The sequence below is a fragment of the Carassius auratus genome, unplaced genomic scaffold, assembly GCF_003368295.1.
Source record: "Carassius auratus strain Wakin unplaced genomic scaffold, ASM336829v1 scaf_tig00217375, whole genome shotgun sequence".
Taxonomy (NCBI): Eukaryota; Metazoa; Chordata; class Actinopteri; order Cypriniformes; family Cyprinidae; genus Carassius; species Carassius auratus.
In genome coordinates, this window is record NW_020529034.1 from 26,804 (window position 1) to 38,007 (window position 11,204).

At 35.7% G+C, this 11,204-nt stretch overlaps 1 protein-coding gene across 1 annotated transcript; it reads right to left on the minus strand.

Annotated features, from left to right (window-relative positions):
• Positions 1-1,372: 1,372 nt before the first annotated feature.
• On the minus strand, positions 1,373-10,516 carry LOC113100852 (sodium- and chloride-dependent GABA transporter 2-like). Its single transcript, XM_026265374.1, has 10 exons — positions 10,406-10,516; positions 9,741-9,875; positions 6,614-6,717; positions 5,592-5,716; positions 4,649-4,761; positions 3,701-3,838; positions 3,496-3,598; positions 3,294-3,394; positions 2,308-2,478; positions 1,373-1,525 (listed from the first exon to the last, which is right to left on the minus strand). Exons 2-10 carry the CDS (start codon positions 9,840-9,842, stop codon positions 1,373-1,375), a joined length of 1,110 nt encoding a protein of 369 aa, XP_026121159.1. The 5' UTR covers positions 9,843-9,875; positions 10,406-10,516.
• Positions 10,517-11,204: the final 688 nt, after the last annotated feature.

Below are 11,204 nucleotides of genomic sequence, written 5' to 3' on the forward strand. Positions count from 1 at the left end.
CGGTTTCTTTTTATTGATGTAATGTACATGAGTAATAAGGTATATCTGGCTCAAATGTTACACATCTACAAGGTTGTGAAACCCAATGCAACTGATGTGTACAGCTTATAAAGACAAAGACTGCTTTCACAAGACTTCATATACATCAAGACAGCATGCACCAGTGAAAACAAGGAAGAAGAAATACATCCGATTTGTCCTTAAAATGCATTCTGATTGATTTGTGCAGAAGTTACAATTCCATAGCTTTATCACACAGCAGATTCGACATGACAGATGCACACTGCTCAAACAGTTTCACAATAAAAATACAAAAATCACAAATGATTTATATCCTAAAACATTCTCAAAGAAGTGCACAAAAACGATGACTGAACCTGTGTAACATTGAAACCTCAAAACAGTACCATATTCATGCATGCATCCGTTCTGTATTGTCTAAAACCTTCATAAGCATTAATAATAACTCATGCAAGATGGTTCTTGTATAAAACCCCACAGGCATTGCTGTGTTTACCATCAACATCCACATGGACTCTAAAAAATCACAATTTTGCTTCCTTAGAAAGCAGATGCATTGATCGTTTGAACTGAAACAGTCCTTAAAGACCCTCCAGTTTCTGTTTCAGAAGGGGTTGATGGGGAAAAGACCCAGAATGCTTTGGGTGCAGTTTATTATATCCTAAAAGCACAACATAGCACACAATACTGAGCATTATTAATGTTTAATTTAATGCAAGACAGGTGAATAAGGTAAAAAAACCAACAAACCAACTAACAAAAAAAAAGTAATAGATCACCATACTTAGTTTATTAAGGACTGCAAACATGTTTTTCTGAAGTGTTATGTTTAATCATGCAAATGAGGTATTATATGATAGACACAAATCTGCATGCATTTCCAGAAGATTGGATGAAGCCAGGTTTAAAGTTCTCCTTTCATTTAGTTTTTACCGATGAGATTTTGGATGTATCTGTTTTGATTTCTCCATGAATCAGAAAACACCGTCAACAGACAGAATAAATGATGTTTTTTTTCACGAATCAAGTGCTGTATAAAACCAGGTGAAGGATATGAGAACAAGCCCTTTATAAAAACCTTCGATAGGAACACAACAGGCTGCTTAAGTGGAGAAACATCTCGGCTTTAATTGAAATCTCTAGATGTGCACGCTCCGAAAAAAAAGGTACAAAAGTGCACCTGTTCCAGTGACAGAGCTTTTGTACCTTTTCCTCTGAGAGTGTGTAATGAACTAAACACTGTTTTTAATAAATGAGGAGTAGCCCTTCTGTCTGTCTGTGGTAATGTTTTTGGCTGTCAGTTCTGTGTGAGGTATCACAGGAAGGTTCAGAGGCACACGCAGCGCTCCGTCTAACAGTGCGACTCCTTCTCGCTGACAGGGATGTACCCATCTTTGGTGGAGCGCAGAGCGTCCCCGTCGGCTGTGAAGATGGCCTGAAGCTTCTCCTGCTCTCGTCTGGTTTTGGGCAGGTCCTGCGAGGGAGTGATGAGCTTCTGGAAACGCTGAGCAGAGAAAGCAGAGAGCTTTGGAATAGCTTTCAAAGTGTGCATAACCTGATTTTTCTCAATGCATGTCAAAATATGTACAGCATTATACAACCACTGCTCACTATATCACAAAAATGCAATGTGATGCTCTTTTCTGATGTGAATAATGATACTAGATATAATATAATATCTAAAAGAGATTTTAATATTTGATTCATCATTTGATCAGCCGGCTAAAAGTTAAGATATGCTTTCTGAAAACAACAACAACAACAACAAAAAACACAACCTGTATAAGATGGGTTGATTGTTTCAATTAATTTTAAACTATATTATGTTGAATTACATGCAACAATCTGCATGGTTCGGTGGAACTGAAACTGAAATCAAATAATAATTATTAAATAAATTAATACTACTGCTAATAATAATATTATAAAATATTATTAGATATATAAATACACAAGACCAGTCAACAGTTTTTGAATAGTAAGATTTTAATGTTTTTTTTTAATAAGTCACTTTTGTTCACCAAGCCTGCATTTATTTGACCTGAAATGCTGTAAAATTATATATTTTTACTATTTAAAGATCATGTGACACTGAAGACTGCAGTAATGATGCTAGCAGTAAAAATACAGCTGCACATCACAGAAATAAATTACAGTTCAACAGAGATTCACACAGAAAACAGATATTTTAAATAGCAAAATTATTTCACAATTTTCCTGCTTTTGCTGTAATAAATAAATGCAGGCTTGATGAGACACACATGATCCAGGCAGAATGTCTCTCACCTCTCTCAGTGAACCTTTGGCTGTGCTCAGTTTAGAAACGACCCAGAGCGGGATGCAGAGCATGGAGGAGAGCGCCAGGAGCCAGCCCAGAGCGTACCCCCACCACGGGTACACATACTCGTTATTATACTTCAGAGGAGTGTACTTGATCAGCGAGAACGCAAACGTACCCTGTCACCACGAGCAGAGGAGGAAACCATGTTAGAGCAGCTGATCTAAACTACACCTTTCCACAGACGCATCAGCGGAGGTCAGCGTGAAGCGCCAGAACAAATGCAGAGTAAAGAAAGTTACTCCAAGTTTTGAAGGATTTAGAAATCATTTGGAAAATGTATTTCAGTGTTCAAATCAGCCTTAAAACAATCTCAATTATTTGAGTGATTAATAATTAATTTGCATTGTAATTATGGTATTCAATACTTATTGAATATTCATTTATGTGTGTGTGTGTGTGTGTGTGTGTGTGTAAGACAGTGTGTGTGTGTGTGTGTGTGTGTTTGTGTGAGAGTGAGTGTGTGTGTGTGTGTTTGTGTGTGTGTGTGTGTGTGCGCGTGTGTGTGTGTGAGTGTGTGTGTGTGTTTGTGTGTGTGTGTGTGTGTGAGAGAGTGAGTGAGTGAGTGACTGTGTGTGTGTGTGTGTGTGTGCGTGTGTGTGTGTGTGTGTGTGTTTGTGTGAGAGTGAGTGTGTGTGTGTGTGTGTGTGTTTGTGTGTGTGTGTGTGTGTGTGAGTGTGTGTGTGTGTTTGTGTGTGTGTGTGTGTGTGAGAGAGTGAGTGAGTGAGTGACTGTGTGTGTGTGTGTGTGTGTTTGTGAGTGTGTGTGAGTGTGTGTGTGTGTGTGTGTGTGTGTGTGTGTTTGTGTGTGTGTGTGAGTGTGTGTGTGTGTGTGTGTGTGTGTGTGTGTGTGTGTTTGGGAATGTTATTTATAGGTTACAAAAAAATTAATAAATTTCTAAAAGTAAATAAAGTAAAGAAGATAAATGACTCACAAAACACGTGGCTGGGGTGAAAAAGAGCCAGCAGTATTTAATATACGGCCCGGGACGGTAACCAATCATGTCCTCGATATTGTCATAGAACCGATTAGCACCTGAGAAACAGCAATGAAAAGCAAGGAAATTACAAAAAAAAGATAATTGCATTTGCATATTTTATCATGCATGTAATTTAATTTTAATAGTATATCCTCACCGTATATCCAAGCGATGCACACCGTCTCAAAAATAGCAACGAACAGCAAACACATCCCACTGGCAGCGTAGTAATCAAACAGCTGGAAGACATACATTCCACCCTGACACACACACACACACACACACACACACAGGTCATTCATAAATCTGCCAGCTATATGAATCAGATTTCTGGATCAGAGTCAGATGAGACGCTGCAGTACCTCTGTGAGCATGATGAGACCCACGAGGAAGGACACGACGGCCACGACGAGGATCAGCAGCTCTCTGCGGTTCTTCCGACGAAAGAAAGTGGGGTACATGTCCACCGTAGCTGTGACCAGACTCTCCACACACACGAACTACAGCAGATCAGCAGAACCACCGCTAGACTCTGATTCTACTGCATTACTCATTTCTGCTAGCTCAGCTTGGGCTTAATGTTACACGAGATGCAAACATTGTCAAGCCATGATTCAGGATTAGGCACAAAATAAAATGTAGAAATGTATCAAATCTGTTTCATTTTGTCCAAATTTTTTTTTTTTTTTTTTTTTTTTGCATTTTAATTGTTCGGCATTTGTTTTAATGATTTAATATATATTTATTTTAACAATAACAAATGTCTAATTTCAATCAATTTTAATAAAACAATTTATTAAAAGTTTAGCATAAATTATATTTTTAGAGCCTTATTAAATCTGACCCTTCTTCGTTCTCTTTTAATGGTTTAATCAAATTTTAGTAATAAAAAAGCACGTCTAATCAATTGAATACTTTAATCATTTAATAACATTTCTTTCAGAAATTCTCTTTTATCTGTTAACATTTTTCTAGATTTGTGATTGAACAAAAATATATTATCAAATAAATTAATAAATTATATGTGTAACGAAGTGAAGGCATAAAACAATAACAATGTAATTAATATTTAAAATTAAATATATATATATATATATATATTTATTTATCTATTTATTTATTTATCTTTGATACATTTATTTTATAGTGCTGCAAAACAAAGGTTTACTTGAAATTAAAATAAATGTGATGTTGCTCAACAGTTCTGTAGTATTAATATTAGTGCTATTTATTTTTTTGATTTTTTATGACTACATTCTTCGATTCCATCTGTATTTTCTACATCACTGAATGCATGTGAAGACACAAACCTGACTGTCCAAGCCCAGCAGAACAATCATGATGAAGAAGAAACAGGCCCACAGCGGAGAGACGGGCATCATGGACACTGCTCGCGGATACGCAATGAACGCCAAACCAGGACCTGAAAGAGACCATGCAGAAAAACAATACAGAAACTAGAAAATGTGTGACAGAATTTATTACAGATTCTCTTTAAGATGTTTTTTGTTTGGTTGAAGGTAAATATTCATCATATGGAGCACAAAAAAGAAAAATGAACCCATTGACATTTCGAGAAAAAAACTGATTAAACAGACCTTGACTTATGAAAAGGAAAAAAAATTACAAACAAACTTGACCTCAGACAAATGTGTGCACTGGGACAGAGATGACAGTGTGTTTGTGAGCTAAAGGTCAATTATCTAAAAATAACCGACTGGAAAAGTTGGTGGTTTACTTAAAAAAAAAAAATGGAGTCGAAAAAATTTATGTAAATTTCACAGACAGTTATAAATAAAGAGCAAGTAACACATTAAATTATATTAAACATAAAATTTTGAAGCAGAAACACTAAAATAATATTTTCTTTTAAAATGCATTAAAATTATATTTTTTACACACATTTAATATAAATGTAATATTCTATAAATATAAAATATAATTTAATTTAATTTATAATTTAAAATGATTATAAATATCATTTAAAATTTTATAAAATTATCCACTTAATTAATTCATTTTATTAAAATATAATATAAATAACACACACACACACACACATACTCTAATAATTTAAAATTTATATATATATATATAGTGAACTTGAGTGGAATTGGTTTTAATGTGTTAAATACAAATTACAAATTACTTTTTGTGATTAACATACTTACATTATTTACAAAAACATATACAATAACTCAATTTATTTTTTATATATTTCGGTTAATTCTGTGATTGGTAAGCTGCTCTCACCAGACTCGGCCACTTCTGAGATCGGGACGTTCTGTTCGTAAGACATGAAGCCGAGAATCGAGAAGATGGCAAAACCTGCGACAAAACTGGTTCCACTGTTTAAGAAACACAGGGCCAGAGAATCCCTAAAAACAGACGGACATGGAGACAAAGCTTATGTTATGAACAAGTGCCTGCAAAGATTTAAGCAATTTAAAGTGACTGGATTACAAAGGGTTAAAACCATGTTTCTCAAGTTTAGGACTTTATGTAAATGAGAATCTCGCTGTTTAGTCTAATATAAAACATTGGCACGTGGCAGAATGATACTCAACAAACAATGAGAAAAACTGATGTGGGACTGATTATAATATTATAAAATGTTACATGTTAAAATTATTTAGAATTTTTTTTTTTTTTTTTTTTTTTTTTTACAAAAATGCATAGATTGACTTCAGGAGGCCTTTATTAATCCTCCACACATTTATGATGGATGGACGCGCTTTATTGGCGTCCTTTTGGACCGTTGAAAAATAACCCATTCACTGCCATTATAAAGCTTGAAGAGCCAGGACATGTTTTAATATGACTCTGATTGGATTCGTCTGAAAGATGAAAGTCATATGCACCAAGAATGGCTTGAGGGTGACTAAATCAGGGGTTGATTTTCATTTTTGGGTGAACTATACCTTTAAGGACAACTATTGGATTGCATTCTGAAAAGACTTAAAAAACAGTTTTAAATCGACTTGTTATTGTAGTAAATAAGATCAATAAGTGATAATAAACAATCTCTATTTCCCAGTTATAATGCATTGATTTTTTCCAAATATTTATTCCTTAAAGGACTAAAAGATTCATAATTGAGCCAGTAAGGAACCAGAATCCTGAATGATTCCCAATCAAACATACATAAAGAATTCCTCAAGAGAAAAGTCAGAAAGTGAGTGACGTGTGGCCAAGTATGGTAACACACACTCTGAATTTGTGCTCTGCATTTATTTAATCCAAGTGAACACACACACACACACACACACACACACCTGTAGCAGTTGTTGTTGTATTTATTGTAGCTTCCGAGTGCAGTGAGGCAACCTAAACAGATGGCATACGAGAAGAAGATCTGCGTGCCTGCGTCCATCCACACCTGAAACCAGAAAAATACCATCACAGCTCTAAAATACTGATTGTTTACTATGGTTTCATTTTCATTTGTTTTATTAGCTGACTATTTATGATTATTTAACCTCCATGACACCAAAGATCACAAACACAACGTAGGCTACAGCAGAGCATGTCCAAAGTTGAGTGACTTGAGTTACCTGTGATGTATTTAGCAGCTTTAACAAACTCATTTGGCTTCAGGTAATAAGCCTGAATGGACAAGATGAAAGACTAGAGCTGTCGTAGGATTCCTAGAGCTTGTGTAACCTCTTGTTTAATAGCCTTAAATGCCTGAAACAGGTTTAGACATGATCTGTGAAAAACAGTGGTTTTCCTATTAGCCTGTCAATCAAACGCTCATGTTCTGTTATGGGCGATGTGGATGTAGCTTTTATGACACATAAACTGCTAAAGCGGGACACACCTGTAAAAGACCTCTGTCTTATAAAAAGAGTGAGGCTTGGGTTTTTCACCGTTTTGTCATCTAGAAAGTGTAAATCCTGTGTTCTATCACTTCATTTCTGTAGCCAGGACTACACCATGAAGAAACTGTGTTTTTCCACTGGGATATTTCCTCACACTTCCCTGAAAACCTCACATTTATCACCTGAGGTCCAGAACTGTGCTGATGTCCCAGCAAGACATAAGAATTTGGATGCTTACATTATTCACACCTTAGTTGACAGATTTGACTAACTTTGCCCGACAATTTACTTTTCCTGCTGAGGTGTTCTTGAATTTTGGCTTCATTTTTACATACCAAAGACCAAAATATGTCAAAATCAACCCTTGCAGAATTAAAATGAGTTGTGAATGTCGATTCATGTTGATTTAAAAAAAAATCGGACCCATGATGCTCACGTTTTTGAAGCATTCGATTATTGATTTCACAAACTTCACATAGCTGTTCACATAAACCCACAATATTTGGTTAAACTGGCCTCATTTTGTACTTCTGAGATGAACTGACATCAACAACATCAATTGTTATCTCTCAAATCCAACCAAAATGCTCATACTGACCAAAAGGAGATTTATTTGAGGTTGAAGTCATTAAAAAACTGTAATAAAAGCTCACGGTTTCATTCAGTTTCTCATCCGTATACATTTAAGACCAGAAGATGCCAAAACAAGAGCCATTACTTTACAAATCCAACATTTACAGAATTGAAATGGGTTATGCATGTCAATTCATGTTGGTATTTATAGAAACTGATGACTGATTTTCAAGTTTCTGAAGCATTAGATCACTAATCTGATCAACCGTTTACCTTGTGAGCTGAAGGTTTAGTGAAATCTGGCTTTGCTTTTATCTAAGATCAAGAGATGTCAAAACAGCAATCATTATCGTTAAAATCCAAACAAAAAATCCTTACTTTGTCTACTTGTTCATGTAAACCTATTAGAATTTATACTTCAGAGAGTGAAAGTCAACAAAACCAATGCTATCTCCTAAATCAAATCAAATCAAAAATGACAAACTTTCTATAGATTCTTAGCTGAACCCAATAGATTTAGTTGAACAGGCCTCATTTGATTTAGTCTGAGATAAAATAACATCAACACAAGCAATGCAATCTCTCAAATCCATCCAAGAACCACAAACTTCATCTAACTGTTTGCCTAAATCCATAAGGTTTTATTGAATTGGCCTTATTTTTACACTTCTGAGATGAAATGAGATCAACACAACCAATACTGTCTTTTAAATCCAACCAAAAGTGGCAAATATTTGACTAGCTATTCATCTACACCCATAAGTTTTTTCTGACCTCACTTTAATACTTCTGAGATAAAACTATGTCAACACAAACAATGCTATCTCTCAAATCCAACCAGAAATGCTTCTTCCAGTTGACAGAGTTTTATCAGAAGAGGTTTTAAGCTGTTCTGTCTGATGTTAAGGAATGCTGGGATGGATCTCGGTGACCGTGCTGTGGTCTGTTCTCAGATATCACAGGGGTTTGTGTGGTCTTCCCGTGACACTGATGTAAAAGTCGGAACAGATGTCAAACGCACAGATGGACACAATCAGAGAAGTACAGAAAACAAAGTTTCCTTGCTGGACATCCTGCTCCGGACCACGACTAAAGCATCTGGATAGACAAATCACAGGCTCTTTCGACTTGAGATATGGCGTGAAAACTATTTACTTGCAAAAGAGCAAAATCTCATCACGTTATATTTTATATAACTTTAATCTTGTATATCAGAGTGCTGTCTTTGTGCTTTTGATTGAATTCGCCTAACAACTTTTATGATGGCTGTTGCTGTTGGTTTATTAAATATTTTATTCAATAAATAATATTTTATATAAATAATAATAGTATTTATTATTAAGAAACAGTCGGTGTGTGTGTTTGTGATGGTAATTTTAGTTACATTGTTCCGCATTTAGATGGTGACAAGCCTGGTTTTCTGAGTACATCCGCATTGAAGTATTTTATATTGAAATACACTGAAACAGATTTGTAAACAAGGAAGTTATTTTTACTTTCAACAATAGCTTGTAAGACTCAGTTAACAAATGAAGCGAGAAGCGCTGTCCTCAGAAATCACACTTAACAGATGAAAGGATAGTTTGACAAAGATATCGCTTTCCTCAGCTGACATTCATACTCGTGTTTTATTGTGAATATGAGATTGAGCTGAAGAATGAATGCTGTATCAGATGCAGGTAATCACACTCGCTCAGTCCATCTCTCTCTCACCATACTCTATAATAGAGTGAGATTTTAATGAAGCAACTCAACCTTCCTTCATTACTAATGTTCTAAAGTGACGTTTTTGAATTAGTAACTGTTCTTGAGCTCAGCTCAAATTGACAAAATGAGATGTTTCCGTCGTTGTTTCTTATTCATTTACACATTTGTGCCGTCTAACTGTTGTATGAACTCAACATCACACTCGTAGCCGTGCAATATGACTGTATATCAGCACAAATATGATTACCTACGGCCGAACCACAGCCGTGCCAATATTCAGCTTAAAAGCTAATTACGATACCTGCGGGTCTGCTAATCGCCCCAGGTCGGGATAAAGGTAGTACTTGATCCCACGGGATGCTCCTGGCAGGGTTACCCCTCGGATCAGTAAAATCAGCAGCATAACATATGGGAAGGTCGCAGTGAAGTACACCACCTGTTGCATGACAGGAAAACAGCGTGAGGCTAAATGCTAACACGTGTTATTTACGATATTCATTTTTCATGATATTTATCATGATGCAATTTAATAAAAGCAAATAAGATTTACACAAAAAAATTATATTTAGAAATACTTTTAATATTTATTTTAAAATAACAAGATGAACACAAAATGTACACAATAATTATTAAAAAAGTGGACTAAAATATATTAAATATAAAATACAACAAATATTTAAACATTTTCAAAATGTAAATAGACAGTTATTCATAATAAAATATCTAGATGATAGTCAGTAGGTTTTGGAAATGATACTTGGCATAATTTGTTATTCAGCCAATCAGATACAGTTCAATCAATCAATCAATCAATGCAATCAATCAACTGTTGATCAAATATAGATAGATTAGTCTATCACTATTACCGTTTTTCTCAAAAAAAAAAAGAAGAAATTGCATTGTGATTCAAGGTATTTCAAAGGACAACCATGTGATCTTACATTTTAATGAACTTATCTCACGTACCTTGCCGGTGGATTTGACGCCTTTCCAAATGCAGAAATAACAGAGAACCCAGGCCAGCAACAGACAGAGGACCAGATCCCAGTGCAGCGTTCCTATCTCCTCAATCCCAGATGAGATCCGCAAAACTCTGCGTCTACAGAGAGACAGAAACTACACATCAGCTGCAGCCTCTATTAGTTCGCTAGAGAAGTTTCCAGAAAATGTGACATCAGTGTGGGGTTTTATCACCAGGTTTGAGGAGTCAGATATATTGCTTTTCAATGTAGGTTTTTTATTCTTTCGACAAACTCAATGAACAGTGAAAATTGACAGGAAGATACTAATAATAAACGTACTCCCAAAACTCGATCACGGGCGATGTTGCATTCTCTAGGTGACTTTGGTCAATGGATTCATTCCGTCTTTGGAATTCTATGCAGGATTCTGAAAAACAGCAGGAATCTCTGGGTTATATATACAGTAGAATCTATTGAGCCAATGGTAACGCACTATAATACACTATAAGCTGCAGATTTCTGAACTGATGGTGTTCTCACCTGTGTTCCAGGTGTTGTTGCAGGAGGACCACGGCAGGATCCAGGAGAAGGAGAAGGACAGGTAAAATATTCCCCAGGCCAAAACGATTATATAGTAGAAGTTCAGCAGAGCCACGATGACCTGAGTGGCGTATCCGATCCCTACAGATCCAATAACACCACAGTTTGTGTCAAAAACGGAGAAAAGCAATGTCATCATGTTCTTCACTTCACGCTGCAGAAAAGGTCCAAATGATGTCACTTCTTGATTACCACCTTGTCAT